Raw genomic sequence first — 17548 nt, 5'->3', positions numbered from 1 at the left:
CGGGACAAACCTATCCAGCAGTCGCAGCAAGTGCTCCCTGAACAACCTCCACATTTCTGTCGTGCATTTCCCTGAGAACATCTGTTCCCAATTAATGCTCCCCAGTTCCTGCCTAATAGCATTGTAATTCCCCCTCCCCCAATTAAATATTTTCCCTTCCCGTCTGCTCCTGTCCCTCTCCATGACTATAGTAAAGGTCAGGGAGTTGTGATCACTATCACTGAAATGCTCTCCCACCGAGATCTGCGCCACCTGGCCTGGTTCGTTGCCATGCACCAAGTCCAACATAGGCCAACTAGAGGGGAGGCTATCTACATATTGAGTCAGGAAACCTTCCTGGACACACCTGACAAAAACTGCTCCATCCAAACTATTTGCACTAAGGAGGTTCCAATCAATATTAGGGAAGTTGAAGTCACCCATGATAACAACTCTGTTACTTCTGCATCTTTCCAAAATCTGCCTCCCAATCTGTTCCTCCGTGTCTCTATAGCTATTGTATGGTCTATATAAAACTCCCAACAAAGTGACTGCTCCTTTCCTGTTTCTAACTTCCACCCATAATGACTCAGTAGACAAACCCTCCTCGACGACCTCCCTTTCTGCAGCTGTGATACTATCCCTGATTAGCAATGCCACTCCCCCACCTCTTTTACCTCCCTCCCTTTTCCTTTTGAAACATCTAAACCCTGGAACATCCAACATCCATTCCTGCCCCTGTGATATCCACGTCTCCGTAATGGCCACAACATTGTAGCTCCAAGTACTGATCCATGCTCTAAGTTCATCACCCTTATTCCTGACACTTCTTGCGTTAAAATAGACACACTTCAACAAATCATACTGGCTGCAACTTTGTCGTGTCAATTGTCTAACCTTCCTCACAGACTCTATGCACTCGGTATCTGCCTGTTCAACAGCTACCCCATCCACTGATCCGTAGCTCCGGTTCCCATCCCCCTGCCAAACTAGTTTAAACCCTCCCGAAGAGCTCTAGCAAACCTCCCGCCCAGGATATTGGTGCCCCTCCAGTTCAGATGCAACCCGTCCCTCTTGTACAGGTCCCACCTTCCCCAGAAGGTATCCCAATGATCCACATATCTGAAGTCCTCCCTCCTGCACCAGCTCTGTAGCCACGTGTTCAGCTGCACTCGCTCCCTGTTTCTAGCCTCACTAGCACGTGGCACTGGTATCAATCCTGAGATTACTACTCTGCTAGTCCTGCCTTTTAGCTTCCAACCTAACTCCCTATATTTGCTTTTCAGGTCCTCATCCCTTTTCCTAGCTATGTCATTGGTACCGATATGTACCACGACCTCTGGCTGCTCCCCCTCCCCCTTAAGAATCCTGTAGACTTGATCCAAGACATCCCTGACCCTGGCACCCGGGAGGCAACATACCATCCGGGAGTCTCGTTCGCGACCACAGAATCTCCTGTCTGTTCCTCTAACCATTGAATCTCCTATCACTATCACTCTCCTATTCTCCCCCCTTCCTTTCTGAGCCACTGAGCCAGGCTCAGTGCCAGAGACCTGGCCGCTGTGGCTTTCCCCTGGTAGGTCGTTCCCCCCAACCGTATCCAAAACGGTATACTTATTATTGAGGGGAACGGTCACAGGGGATCCCTGCACTGTGCGCCGATTCCCTTTCCCTCCCCTGACGGTCACCCAGCTACTTAATCCTAACTTAGGTGTCACTACTTCCCTATAACTGCTCTCTATCACCCCCTCAGTATCCTGAATGATCCGAAGTTCATCCAGCTCCAGCTCCCTAACGCGGTCTGCGAGGAGCTGGAGTTGGGTGCACTTCTCAGGTGAAGTCAGCAGGAACACAAGTGGTGACCCTTACCTCCCACATCCTGCAAGAGGAACATGCAACTGCCCTAGTTTCCATCCCCTCCGCACTAAATTGACAGAGATTAAAGAAAAAAGAAAACCTTACCTTACCAAACCCTCCACACAAGAGTCCTTTTTTTTTTTGGTTGGAGTAGGAGCATGGGTGGGAACTGTTCTGATGCAAGGTCACAGACCTGAAATGTTAACTCTGTTTCTCTCTCCACCGATGCTGCCCAACCTGCTGAGTATTTCCAGTACTTTGTTTTTATTTCTTACTCACACCAAGTCCTGCTCGCTCATCATCCCAGAGCTCGCTGACTTGCATTAGTTGCCAGTCAAGCACTGTCTTGATTTTAAGATTCTCAGACTGGTTTTCAAAAGCCTCCATGGCCTCACCCTTCCCTATCTCTAATATTCTCCAGCTCCACAAACCTCAGAGGTATCCACGCTCATCTAATTCTGGTCTCCAAGCATCCCAGATTTTAACTGCTCTACTGTTGGTTGCCGTGCTTTCAGCTGCCTAGGCCCCAAGCTCTGAAATTCTCTCCCTAAACCTCTCTGACACTCTACCTCCTTCTTCCTTTAAGACACTTCTTAAAACCTACTTCTTTGAGCAAGATTTTGGCCATCTACCCCAATGTCTCCATATGTGGCTTGGTGTCTAATTTTGCTTTAGAACACTTCAGTGAAACATTTTGGGACATGTATTATGTTAAAGACGCTATGTAAACAAGTTGTTTTTGGTTAAAAATCATAGGAATATGCATATTATTTTTAACTGCTTTTTTCAATACTTAAATTCCCTTGTGGAAACCATTGCCTTTATAACTTGCAAAGCCGAAGTCATTTGGGTTTGATACTACACTGCAGGGTGGGGGTGCCTTTTATATTCCCACGCTCACACAATACGAACTTATGAACTATAAAATGAACTTATGAAATAAACCCAAAACTGACACTTTTCCTGTAAAACAAAATGGATGAGAGAGATCAGGTGACCTTTTCTGTCCTGCCAATACACATGAAACTGCAAAAACCCTGAGCTAATTTTCATGTCTGGAAAAGTCTTGGTAAAGCCATTAAAATAGAAATGATCTTGCTGGACATATCTTTGAGAAATTATGATGCAAACAGCCCTTTCTATGGTAATGGCTGCATTGCTCCAACCAATTGAGTTAACAATACTGTGGCATACCTTTTGACTCCAAGCTTGAAATCCAGAGAATGGGTGTGAAAAGTTCTACTTTATCAAGATGGTATGTGATTGAGTGACACCCAAACTCCATTGTCTGACAATGGCCTAATCATCAGAAACTATTTATGAATTCAATGGAACAGAAACTCTGGTCATATGACAGAAACTAAGTTTCTGATAAGGAATCTTAATAAAGGTATATTCTGAGCAGACAAAAAGGCAGAGAGAGAAACATCAGTGCCATCGAAGAGAAAGAACCCTGCTTAATGCCACCAGCTTTTAAGCTACATGTCGGTAGAGACTGAAGTTGGCTTGAACTCCTGACCTGACAAATTGTACCAGGGTTTCACCACAGAACTTGACTGGAACAATGCATCCGCCCTCCTAAACCTCCCAAGTTTTTTTTTCTTCAATGATGATGATGATTAAGGCCTGCACTGTTTCAAGTCTTCACCCAGGGAAAAGCAAGTGCAACAGAAAACTCTTAAAAATTCATACGACGTAAATGCATGTTACTTTATCATCTCCATCTCTTGTTGAGTGTGTGTATATCTGTATGCCACCAGATATTGTGACAGTGGGTGTAGTTGTGTGTATTTCAGGTGTTGAATAATAAAAATTTCCCTTTCTTTTAAAACTTGAGAAAACCTGTCATTTATCTGTTCTTGACAATTAAAGCACACAGGTTAAAACACTATTAAAAAAAAGGCTGTCAGTCAAGAGGTGGCAAAGGGGGAGCCATCCGGGTCATCCCTTATCTGCCCGTAACAACATATTTTCTAAATTACTTACAGACACCTCACTAGTACCACATTAGAATGCCACTGGGAAGAGATGATCAGTTGTTTTTAATAGCTATACAATTCAACGTGTTTCAAAAAACAGTCAGGAAACAGTCTGTCTTTGCAATCTACTTTTGACAGTTTAATTTAAACGATTTTTAAATCCAGGCATCGAAAAAAGAAAGTGAAGCATGTAACTCAGGCTAGTACACTAGATTCTTCAGTGATTTCCCACTTCACTGATTGCTAATCCTATCGCCAGAGACCTCCATGAGGATTCCAGCTAATGCAAAACTTTCAATGACGCCTTGTCCAAAGTTCAAGGGCTACAACAGAGAATTGTTTGCAGCAAGAGACATTTGTTTCAAAAAAATGAAGTTTTCTGAACTTGCCTATCTTTATCCTTATTGATTAATCTTAAGACACTTGTTCTCACTTCTGCAACTTAGGTTACACTATTTACAAGTGTGGTACTTACCATTAGTTAGAGCGCTGAGGTGGCATGTTGTACAATTTCCAGTGCTTGCCTCATTGATGTGTGATTCACTGCTTACCCTTCAGCACTGTATCCCAGTTCTTTAATACTACCAGCTAGAGAAGAGTACTGCAGGAATTTGGACCATTTATCATTGGCAGTGATGAGGCTGTCTGAGGACAGGGACGAGGCAGAGTTACTAAATTATTTTGACCTTTCATTATTGAAAAAAGGGAATGGAGAAAATTCTAGTGTTAAGAGGTGTACAAGCAAGAAAACACACTAGAAATCCTTTAGAAATCATATTAAAGTGGAAGATGAACAAAACTCTAGCTTCTCACAATTTACATCTTAGGTCAGTTATTAGTGGAGACTGTAAATTACTTCATTATCTTTCAAAGCTCACTTTAAACAGTTAACTTCCCAAAATATTGGAAAGTAGCATTTTTAAAAATGGAGACAAAGTTTCAAGTTACCGACATGCAAGCCTTATCTTGATTTATGGGAAAATGTCGCAAGGTTTTGATGCAAGATAGTATATGGGATTTGAGCATGTATGCAGATTAGTCAGACAACATGGGTTCATTCAGAAATTCAAGTCTTCAGATAATAAACTAGGAGGAGTAGAATGAGAGGAGGCAGCTCAGAAACTACCAAGCAAGTTGAACAAATTAAGCAAGCAGAGAAAGAGATGAAATTTAATATGCACATAAGGATTAAACTCACTCCATGAATAATATTGCAATAGCTAGGGATGGAATTTAAATAGACCTAGGAGTCTTAGTAAATTCAATGCTCAACATGTCCAACCGATGCAGAGTAACAATGAGCAAAAGCAACAAAATGTTGATCAAAAGGGTATTGGATAATTATCTGGAGAGAAAAGATTGGCAGGGCCATGGGGAAAAGGCAGGGGAGTGGGCCTAGCTGAGTTGCTGTTGCAGAGAGCGAGCATGGACTGTAATCATTCCATACATTTGAAACAACAGAACACAAGTTAGAGAATTCATGATCAAATGGTATAGTGCTCAGAGTCAGACCATATCTGAAGTAGTACATTGTAGGGTAGAATTAACTCAAAACAGAACATCTAAAGTGACCATTTTATCTGATGTGCTCTGGTGGGACTAAACAGCTGGGGTTGCAGTATGAGCTAGGCTGTAGGCTCAGCTCAAACAGCAGCACTTTACAAAACATGTCGACAGTCTAACCAGAGCCTAGAGGAAATTTTATGACGGACAAAACTCAGACATGATATCAGTTAGAGCAAAAACACATCATAGCTAAGGCAACTGACTCCAAAGACAAAGAAAGAACCAGTGGATTTCACTGAAATTGACTAACCACAAAGCACAGGAGCCAGACATGCAATGGTCTTTCCGGAATAATGTCTGTTAAACCCGACCCCATGCGAGAGGATAAAAAGACAGCAGTCTCCTCGGTTTGTCTGGTCAGCTATCAGAAGACTATGCTTGGTGACCTCTCATATCCTTCCTGGGGCAACTGGTGGGGCATTGTATTGCAGGAAAGGTTCATTTAACAAATCGATAACCAAACGATTGATTAACTGGAATAATGTGTTTGTAGTCTGTGTTTTCCTGCAATTTTCTGGGTAGGGCTTAACAAATCAGGGAAGCAGAATTCCCTGTAAAATCCAGTTCTGGTCACTGAGAAACTTAAGCACAGGAGAGTATGAAGAGCAATGAGGCTAATCTCAAATGTGTGGGTTACAAGGAAAGACTGGAAAAACTTGGGCTTTTCAGCCTTGAAATGAGGGATCAGAGAGGCAATATTGTAGAGATATCCAAAACAGTAAATGGAATGGGAAAGGTAAATCTGGAACAAATTATTTTACAATAATTTGAATAGCACAAAGAGGCATCAGGTTAGACCAGTAGGAAGCATCAAGACTGATATTAGAAAGTTCTTCCACGAGGAATCAATACATAGAATGGACTTCTGCTTAGAGGAGTGCCAAAAATCCTATCATTAAAGAAATAATCAGATGCTGGGATGGTGGGGGAAACTGCTTGGATGGGTTAAGATGGTTAAAAATAGTCTTCCTCACCCAGCATAGTGTGTGGTACAGTCCTGCTTTCCAAACAGCCCAAAAGAACACAAAATATAGGAGCTGCAGTAGACCATATGGCCCCTCGAGCCAGCTCCGCCATTCAATACGATCATGGCAGATCTTCTGCCTCAACTCCACTGTCCCATCTGCTCCCTATATTACTTTATTTCCTGAGACAAAAACTCTGTCTCTCTAAGTCTTAAATATATTCAATGATGGAGTATTCACAACCCTCTTGAGTAGAGAACTCAAAAGATTCACAACCCTTTGAGTGAAGAAAATTACTCATCTCAGTCCTAAACGATCAGCCCCTTAGCATGAGACTGTATCCCCGCATTCTATATTACCCAGCCTCAGTGTCTACCCTGTCATGCCTCTTCAGAATCTTGTATGTTTCGTATGTTTCAATGAGATCACCTCTCACTCATCTAAACTCCAGAGAACGCAGACCCAATGAACTCAGCCTCTCATCATACAACACTCTCATTGCAGGGACCAAGCTAGTTAACTTTCGCTGTACGACCTCCAAGGTAAATAGATGCTTCCTTAGATATGTGGACCAAAACTGCGCACTGTATTCCAGGTGTGGTCTCACCAAAGCCCTGTACAATTGTGGCAAGACTTCCTTATTTTTGTACTCCAATCCCCTTGCAATCAAGAACATGACATTTGCCTTCCTAATTGCTTGCTGTACCTGCATACTAACATTAAGTTCTTACTATGAGTACACCCAAGAACCTCTGAACATCAGCATTTAGAAGTTGCTTTTCTATTATGGGCGGCACAGTGGCGCAGTGGTTAGCACCGCAGCCTCACAGCTCCAGGGACCCAGGTTCGATTCTGGGTACTGCCTGTGTGGAGTTTGCAAGTTCTCCCTGTGTCTGCGTGGGTTTTCGCCGGGTGCTCCGGTTTCCTCCCACATCTAAAAGACTTGCAGGTGATAGGTAAAATTGGCTGTTGTAAATTGCCCCTAGTGTAGGTAGGTGGTAGGGAATATGGGATTACTGTAGGGTTAGTATAAATGGGTGGTTGTTGGTCGGCACAGACTCGGTGGGCCGAAGGGCCTGTTTCAGTGCTGTATCTCTAAATAAATAAATATTCTTATTACCAAAGTGAATAACCTCACACTTTCCTACATTATACTCCATCTGCCATCTTATTGCCCACTCACTTAACCTGTCTATATCTCTTTGCAGCCACTTTAGGCCCTCCTGACTGCTTACATTCCCACCTAGCTTTCTATTGTCAGCAAACTTGCATTACTCTGTCTCTTCGGCCAAGTCATTAATATAGATAAAAAGAAATGCTGGAAATACTCAGCAGGTCTGGCAGCATCTGTGGAGAGAGAAGCAGAGTTAACATTTCAGTCAGTGACCCTTCATCAGAACTGCTCTGATGAAGGGTCACTGACCTGAAACGTTAACTCTGCTTCTCTCTCCACAGATTCTGCCAGATCTGAGTATTTCCAGCATTTCTTGTTTTTATTTCAGATTTACAGTATCTGGCCCTTGAAGGTTATAGAAGTTTTGTGTTTATGGGCAAGCTGATGAGGAGCTAAGTTAATGTTTCTGCTTAGAGATACCATGGCAACCCAGTCATTAATGGTAGCAAAGGATGTGAATCTTTCTCCAAGTAGTTCAATGAATGCAAAAGTCCTAGTGTGGGGCAAAGAGGGATGTTATTTATCCACTCCATTGTAAGGTTAATTTACAATGCGATTTAGTCACTGGTCCGGTAACAGTGGGAGTTGTCTCTGACTTGCATACTGACAGGGTGGATTTGTTGCTAGAGAATGACTTGACTGTTATTATGCTAAAAATGACATTGATGAGGAAGTGGAGACCTCATCAGAGACAAGCAGATGAGGATAAGAACAGTGTCACTTTTAATGAGCTGGATGAATAGGCAGAGATGGAGAACACTCAAATTGAACTCCCTGTGATGAAGCTGGCAAACACAGAAGTATTAGAAAGTTTAGATGCAGTTCCCCATCTTTCTGAACAATATAAAAGGGTTATAGCTGAGCTGTTAAAAAGAGTTTAAAACTGTATGTGCAGATAAGCCAGGTCAAAGATGGGATTGATGTCGGGAAAACTACATCCATTAAAAAGAACATTTATCGACTCAATCCTGATAAATTGGTTCAGGTCAGAGAAAAAGGTTCAATATATTATGAAAGTGCTTCCATTGTTAAATATTTTTTGAGGACTCTTTAAAAAATTGTGGAAATTGATTCATTTGAAAGAGTGAAGAGATTCCATAGATGCTTGATTTTTAAGAAAAGTCACTGGAAGGACTTGGGACTTCGTCTAAAAATAAACCCTTACTTGAAGTCACATGTCTTACGCCAAGTAAGCAGCAGGAGTCTTGATGACTATGAGAGTTGTTTACATAGAAGTGACATGTCAAGATATATGGTGGTCAAGAGTTGGTTTCGTTTTGGATATTGTTTTGGTTTAGTTGGGGGTAAGCCTAACAGCTCATATCCTTTTCCACCTCTGAGAAACCCTGAGAATAAAGGGACAGCTGAGATCAATCTCTATCTTATCCATTTTTCTTCAAGAATTAACAAGTATTTGGCCAAAGTTTTTTTTTTTGTCTTTTTTCTAAAGTGAATCTTTGCAGAGAAAACCTCTATTTTTTCTTTAACTGGTGTGTGTGTGTATGCGGGCATGTTGGGTTAATTTAGAAGGGAACTTTCATATTTCAACCTTGTGTTAATAAGCTTTGCATCTTTATTGAATAAGTCTTGTTTTACAATAAATTAATAATTTTGTTGTTTATTAAAGAAACCTGGTTGCTGGATTTCATTCTGAAACCAAAATATATAATTACTGTATCGGTAACTGGGTAAAACATTTAAATATATGTTGTGACCCGTGGAGAAATGGAACCAGAAAAAAACAGTGCACTCCTCCAGCCTTGGTTGTAACAATATGCTAAAGAATAACATAATTGAACCCAGCCAAAGTAGCTAGAGTTCTCCTTTTTTGCTGGTAGCAAAGCCAGATGGTTCCAAAAGATTCTGTATTGATTATCAGCAAGTCAATGCAGTAACTCAAACAGACTCTTATCCAATCGCACAATTTGAGGATTGCATTGACAGACTGGGGTATTCAGCCTGTATTAGCAAGATGGATTTACTGACAGGATACTGGCAAGTCCCCATGCCTCACCAAGCCAGAACAGTTTCTGCCTTTGTGACCAGAGATGGCCTATTTCAGAGTAGAGTTCATGTGGTTTGGTATATAAAATGCACAGGTCACAGTTCAAAGACTGACTAACCAGGTGATTGCTGAAGTAAGCAATTGTGCTGTGTATATCGATGACCTATTGGTATACAATGACACCTGGGAAGATCATGTTGAACACTTAAAGGCTCTGTTCGACAAATTAGAGAAAGCCAATTTGGTAATAAACTCAGCCAAGAGCGATAGGCTGATTACCAATATTCATTATAAGCCTACCGACTCCCACAGCTACCTCGACTACACTTCTTCACACCTTGCCTCCTGCAAGGGCTCCATCCTATTCTCTCAGTTTCTCCGTCTCACGCATCTGCTCTGATGATGCAACCTTCCACAACAGCGCTTTGGATATGTCTCCCTTTTTCCTCAACCGAGGATTGCCCCCCACTGTGGTCGACAGGACCCTCAACCGTGTCCGGCCCTTTTCCCACACTTGTGCCCTCACCCCTTCCCCTCCCTCCCAGAAATGCGACAGGGTTCCCCTTGTCCTCACTTTCCACCCCACCAGCCTCCACATCCACAAAGGATCAGCCTTCGCTATTTCCGCCACATCCAGCGTGATGCCACGACCAAATGCATCTTCCCCTCCCCTCCCAGTCAGCATTCCAAAGGGATTGTTCCTTCCGAGACACCCTGGTCCACTCCATTACCCCCAACACCTTGTCCCTTTCCTAAGGCACCTTCCCATGCAATCACAGGAGATGTAATAACTGCCCCTTTACCTCCCCTCTCCTCACTATCCAAGGTCCCAAACACTCCTTTCAGATGAAGCAGTAATTTACTTGTACTTCTTTCAATTTAGTATACTGCATTCGCTGCTCACAATGCAGTCTCCTCTACAATGGGGAGGCCAAATGCAGGTTGGGTGACCGCTCAGTCCGAAAACATGACCCCGAGTTTCATGTCGCTTACCATTTCAACACACCCCCCCCCCCACTGCTCTCATGCCCACATCTCTGTCCTGGGCTTGCTGCAGTGTTCCAGTGAACATCAACACAAGCTCGAGGAACAGCAACTCATTTACTGATTAGGCACGCTACAGCCTACCGGGCTGAACACGGAGTTCAATAATTTCAGAGCATGATGGGGCCCCCCCTTTCTTATTTTTTATTTCATTTTATTTTAGTTTGTTCCATCATTCATTTTTTTTTTACCATGTGCCTACCCACTTTTTTTTTCATGGTTGTGCTTTTGGCTAGGGCTTTCATTATTCTGTCATTTAACACCCTCTCTGCACTAACACTTTGTCTTTCATTACATCATTAACACACTCTTTGGCCTTTGCCCCATGACCTCCTTGGCAGTTATTCTCTCTGACCCTCTGTCCTATCAACACCTTCCCTTTTGTTGTCTTTTGCCCCACCCCCATTTTATTTGCTCAAAACCAATTACATTTCTAACCTTTGCCAGTTCTGATGAAAGGTCACTGACCTGAGAAGTTAACTCTGCTTCCCTCTCCACAGATGCTGCCAGACCGGCTGAGTATTTCCAGCACTTTTTGTTTTTATTTCAGCAAAGAGCGAGTTTGCCAAGGCTAAGGTTGGGGCATATTATTGATATTGGGGCATATCATGAATGAAGGTCAAGTGTTGCCTCGAGAAGCTAAGCTTCAGTAACAAAACAAAACAGGAGATATGACGATTTCTAGGGATGTGTGGGCTCTACCAGAAGTTCATTCCTTACTTCAGTACAGTAGTTACCCCACTGACTAGTTTGTTAAAAAAAGGGCATGAAGGTTCAGTGGACAGAATCCTGTCGAATAGCATCTGAAAAATTAAAGGCAATTTTAATAAATGAACCCCTCCTCGTGGCCCAAATTTAGGCAAGTCCTTTAAAGTAGCTATTGATGCCAGTGATGTAGGAGTAGGAGCAGTGCTACTCCAGGATGATGATACTGGTATTCACCGACTAGTCAGCTATTTCTCTAGAAAACTAAGTAAGTACCAAAAGAACTACTCCACTATTGAAATTGTGGCTTTAGGTCTCATGTTGCATCTTCAACATTTTGAAGTATATGTCAATAATAGTCAAGGGGAAATAGCTGTTTATACTGACCATAACCTATTAAGATTTTGAGAGAAATTGAAGACTAATAATGCCAGATTATTCCAGTGGAGTCCAATGTTGCAACCATTTACCCTAAAAATTGTTCATGTTATAGGAAAGGGCAATGTAATTCTCGTTACTCTGTCCAGAACTTAAAGATAGAGTATAATCGAGGAAAACTTAAGACATATAATACCATTGTTACCTGTGTGATATGTAAAATGCTAGTAATTGAAATGTCTACAATATTATGTCATATGTTGATAATGTTGTAGAAAAATTACTACCTTAAATGATGTTTCTACTTTATAATGGGGAGGTATCATAAATGCTGGACTTTGTAGTATGGTTATGTTTTAAAAAACTGTACCTTTAATGCAGTGTAAAATGGACATTTGAACAAAACATACGACCTCATACAAAATCTGCCCAGAGACAAGCCAGGGGTCTTGGTTACCATGAGAATAAGGGACCCAGAGCAAAGACTCTTTTGAAAGCAGAGTGCAAGATTGTAATGTGAAGTAATTAGGCCAAAATCAGGGGTTATAAGGTTACAAGAGTTATGTTCCTATGAATGAGAAATTTAAAAAAATTTTTTAAAAAGGGTTCACCTTACTGAAAAGGTTAAAAAAGTTCATCTCCAATACAAAATGGACATGCCTCTGTTAAAAAGCTTGCCTCATCTTAGAGCCATAAAGGCAACTTCTAATAAAGAGGATTCACTCCCCAATGTCACAAACATCACAGGTTAAAACATTGATAACAGTTTTGCAAACTGCCACAAAAGCTACCACTGTATAATAGTTGATAAGATGGTTTTATGCTGATAGCCCTAAACCATAGTTAACTGAAGTTTTGACAAAGCTAAGCAAACTCAAAAACTGAATTATAATCTTGAAACAGTTAGATGGTCAAATTTTCCAAGCTTCATTTTCTTGGAAATCAGGTGCAGACATTACATAGAAATTAACAGTTATACAGCCTTATTTTGGGAAATAAAGGGGATAATTTACTTACAGTTGAGGTAACGTCCCCATATCTAAGAAATTAGTTATGCAACTTGAAAAACAGTATAAATATTGGAAGCACACATTGAACTTTTAGATTCATTGAACTCGTTCCAATGTCTCTCATGGTAAAGGTATGACTATTGGAGTAAGGCAATGATAATTCTCCCCTTAACTGGGACAGAGATATTTTGCAAATTCTGTAGTCTTCTACTCAGAGATTTAAGGTAAATGTTACTTTAATAATTGATGGATATCCAACTGAAATATTTTATTGTACCAATATTTAGCTTTAAAAATTGGATTCTCTACTAGAAACATGATTGCACTTTTTCTTTTCCTAGAACTATTTAACGTTGCAATTAACTGTCTCATCAACTGTGAAATCAACGGAGATTCACCAGACTAATCCCTGGAATGGCAAGATTGCCTTATGAGGAGAGACTGAGGAAACTGGGCCTGTATTCTCTAGAGTTTCAAAGAATGAGGGTGATCTCATTGAAACTTACAAAATTCTTACATGGAGTGACAGGGTGGATGTAGATAGGATGTTTCCTCTGGCTGGCGAGTCTAGAACCAAGGGACATGGTCTTAAATGCTCTACCCCTTATTCTGAGACTGAGATGAGGAAGAACTTCTTCACTCAAGGAGGGTGGTGAATCTTTGGAATTCTCTACCTCAGAGGGCTGTGGAAACTCACCGAGCAGGTTCAAGTCAGAAATAGATATCTGGATACTAATGACATCAAGGGATATGGGGATAGTGCGGGAAAGTGGTGTTGAGGTAGATGATCAGCCATGATCTAAGTGAATGGCGGAGGAGGTTCGACAGGCTGAATGGCCTACTCCTACGAACTGCATTCTTGGCTCTTTAATAAACTTTTATATAATTTAGAATTTATATTGTCTCTCAGTTTTCTGTATCACTAACTTGTGAACCTGTCTCCGTTAACTCTTTGATGGGGAGGTACATTACTGACAAGAGATTTCTGGACCCTCATAATATCTGGGTTGTTATAATCTGACTGAAACTTGTTAAAATGACTATCTGGAGGATGGTAATATTCTCAGCTTGTTCCTTTCCTTTAGGGAGAGTTAAATCAGTCCTTCAGACCAATTCCAGTGTCTTTGGGATCTGTCTTTCTCAACCTTGAGAGTGATCATCTGAGGTATACTTGATCCGGGAGAAACCCTCCAAAAAAACTGATTATAATCCACTACAGTTGGTACCCAATACTTTTGAGTTGATACAGAAACCTATACTTGTATCTAAATATATTGTTTAGATTAAGTATAGGAGTGTTTTACTGACAGTGGTACTAAGATACAGATTTAAGTATCGAGAGACAGGAGGTCCCTGATCAGGCCTTGTAGAACTTAATCAGAACCCTCTCAATAGAACAGTAAGATTTGGAAATTTCCTAAAAAATTCATATTGAATTCTAAGAGGTTAGGTCCTGACAAAATGGCAAACCCTGTTGGAATCGGCCAAGTCTTTCCATTAGGAAATCCAAACAATTGTTTTGTGAGAGCAAATAACCTTAACCCAATACAGTCTTTGAAATAGAAGGCTTTGATGTCGATGGAGCCATTCGAGGCCATGGCACAAATACGAATGTACAAATTAGGAGGAGTAGGCCACTCGAGCCTGCTCTGCCATTCAATAAGATCATAGCTGATCTGATTGTAACCTCAACTCCATATTAAAATTCCCTTTTTACCTTAGTCCCTCATACTGGGGGAAAAAAAAGAGAGATTTTTGTTTTTAGAGCTCTAAAAAACACTTGGCCTTTACATGATCAAGTTTGAAAACCCATGAGTTTAACATTTCTTCAATCTTTCAAAAATGAATCATCAAAAAATATATTTAACAAAACACTTTCATAACAATACTGCCAAAACTAAAAGCTTGGTAGCTACCTACCTACAGATTGGGCAGAATACTCACATAAGATAACTGGGACTTTGTCCATAGTTGCCTGGACAACCAATATCAAAATACTGCCCTCAGAATGGCCTGAGTGCGCTCTAAATGGTTATCCAGATAAAAAAATAAAAATGGGATAAGAAACTAAAAATAGAAATGCTGGAGAAGGCACCTCTGATACAGAGGCAAGGACTGCTTAGACCCAAGACTCAGACTTGCACCGGCCTGACAAACACGCGCCTCTGGACCCCTAGGAGGCGTTCCAGAAGATCTATGCCCCCAACTCACCAGCACGAGAGTGATCTCTCTCCGGAAATATGTGATAGATATGGGGCAGAATTTTAGACTGACCAAGACTATCGAAAAGCCATGGGGGATTCTGGGATGACCAGAATAGAGATCAGAGATTCCTGGCAAGACCATCAAGATAATAAATGGTCCAACAGACCCCTGAGGGATCTGGAAAGGACAATGCTCCCAAAAGGGAGCAACAAAAATCAGGCAACCGCAAGATCAAAAATAAAACTCAAAATTCTGAGGATTACCAATCTCAGGACTGAAGGACTGGCACCAAACCAAGGCTTCTTAAATTCCCCTATGCCCTGACAACCTTGCCAACCAAACAAGTGGAGGACCTGCTTGATACAGGAGCTGACCACACCGTAATGCACCCCACAATTATAAAAATTAAGTGGGCAGATTTGGGGAGCCCAATTTATCAAGTACCATTAGGGGGATTAACAGATCACAGAATTGTTACAGTGCATAAGGAGGCCATTGTGTCTGCACAGACTCTCCAAATGAGGAATTCACAGCCACCCTAAAGGTCGCAAAGGGACCAAACTTGGCATGGGCTCTCATTATAGGACAACGGGACATAAAACATTACTTTAAAATCAGGCCTGTGGAAGCATCCATAGACCAGGATGACAGGCAAAAACACTTTCAGGCACAACTGGATCAAACTTGTCTTGGTGGGGAGGGGAGGGGGGGGTGAGAAAAAACCTTCTAGAATCTATAACACCACCCAAATCAATGTGGCGAAATAGAAATCCAACCTCATTCACTTTATGCCGCCTGGCAGAAGCCCAAAAGACAGTGGCCTATCCAAAACCACAAGGGGAAACTGGATCTCCTTAAAATCATTTAAGAATTAGAAGAACAAGGCGTCCTCATAAAAATGGGATCTAGAACTAATTCACTGTTGGGTATTATCAAACCAGATGAAAGGTGGAGATTAGTGGTTGATTTTTTAAAAATTCATTCATTCATTCATGGGATGTGGGCATCGCTGGCCAGGCCAGCATTTGTTGCCCATCCCTAATTGCCCTTCAGTGGTGGTGAGCTGCCTTCTTGAACCGCTGCAGTCCATGTGGGGTAGGTACACCCACAGTGCTGTTAGGAAGGGAGTTCCAGGATTTTGACCCAGCCACAGTGAAGGAACGGCAATATAGTTCCAAGTCAGGATGGTGTGACTTGGAGGGGAACTTGCAGGTGGTGGCGTTCCCATGCATTTTGCAAGTGGCTTTTGTTCACATCCAAAGAGACTGATTGGCTAAATACAGCTATCACTGGACCTGATGGATATCTGTACTGCTGGACCAGATAACCCCAGGGATTTCAAAACAGCCCTGTTCTCTTTTCTGCTCATGTTTTTGATCTTTTAAAAGACCTATCCAACATCAACTCTTATTTAGATGATATATATTTCACACAAAGATCTCCAAGACCACATGAAAGCCATTGATAGAGTTTTATCCAGAGTTACTACTGCTGGGTACCTAATCAACATCAGCAAGAGTCAACTAGTTCGGGAAGAGGTAGATTTTCTGTGCCTAAGAATAACGGGGAACACGAGAGGATTAACTCAATTTTATAAAGAGAAACTGACCACCATTCAATACCTTAGAACTCTGAAAAACCTACAAGTTTAGGACTCCTGAACTTCACAAGATCTTTTACGCCAATCTTCACCGAACTCAGTACACCTGTATGCTAGAGTGGGCAAAACAGCGATAGGACCATTCATATTCTTACCAGATGATTACTCAAAACTGCAACAATATGCCAAGAGATACAGAGGGCCATAGACCTGGAAAAAAGGGACTTACAAGTCCCACTCAATATTCACATCAGGACTTCACCTAAAGTAGCAGTTGCTTTTTTAAAAAAAAAAATGGAAAAAGCATTGTGTCTTTTCAGTTCCATTCTTATCACTTCACCAATGTTGATAGCAGGTACATAAAAAATGAAAGGGTCATAACTATGGTAGTCCAATGCCTCATTAGGACAAGAACCATTCAAGGGGAATATCCCATTATCATCCATACGGAGATACCCGACTTGAGATCAGTACTAAGGATGGCCTCTGATGAAAAAAGAGCCACTCAGATCCTACATGATAAATGGGCAGCATTCTTGAATAATCCTACACATTTTTAAATTCCTATCCTCTGACATGGACTTAAGAGTATCTCCCAACTATGGAGGATGATAGAGGAAGAAATCAAAAAAGTCCCTATGAGGCCACTTACAGAATACCATCAAGTCATTTACTGTGATGGGCTGTCGATGATGACTAAAAAAGGGACATCCCAATAATCCTCAGCTGGGATGAGGATAGTAGTTGGGACTGAGATTCCTATTCTTTTTATCCAGAAGAATTACTATCCATACCCCTTGGCCATACAATATGCTGAAGCAGCAGCACTGCAGTGTGCTTTAGAAAAGGCAGACCCTATTAAACCCACATTAACCTGTAAAGCTAGTGACTACCGTAAAAGAGGAAACAACTAAGACCTAATGTTCTGGGACCACACAGGATTTACCCATCATAAGGGTAAACCCATAAAACACAAGTCGCTGTGGGAGGACATTCTCCGTTTGAGGACGGAGAAACAAAATTGTCAGGTAATTCATGTACACGGACATACCACTGGGACAGTACACTGGAAGGCAACTCG

General features: G+C 41.6%; 1 protein-coding gene across 17 annotated transcripts in view; it reads right to left on the bottom strand.

Moving 5' to 3' along the window:
- Window positions 1–17548, bottom strand: part of LOC137379685 (uro-adherence factor A-like) — a 117030-nt gene that overhangs the window by 12870 nt on the left and 86612 nt on the right. For 2 of the 17 annotated variants that reach the window (XM_068050884.1, XM_068050889.1), the window contains one exon: window positions 4349–4460. The exons of 11 other annotated variants lie outside the window; for them this stretch is intronic. In XM_068050884.1, the coding sequence (XP_067906985.1) occupies window positions 4439–4460 (22 nt within the window). In that variant the 3' untranslated portion in view covers window positions 4349–4438. Of the gene's footprint in view, window positions 1–4290; window positions 4502–17548 lie in introns of those variants that run through there. 4 more of the 17 variants (XM_068050887.1, XM_068050890.1, XR_010976890.1 and 1 more) reach the window with 3 other exon arrangements.

This window comes from Heterodontus francisci, chromosome 18 (genome assembly GCF_036365525.1).
Source record: "Heterodontus francisci isolate sHetFra1 chromosome 18, sHetFra1.hap1, whole genome shotgun sequence".
Classification (NCBI taxonomy): domain Eukaryota; kingdom Metazoa; phylum Chordata; class Chondrichthyes; order Heterodontiformes; family Heterodontidae; genus Heterodontus; species Heterodontus francisci.
This window is presented reverse-complemented; position numbering and strand designations above follow the sequence as displayed.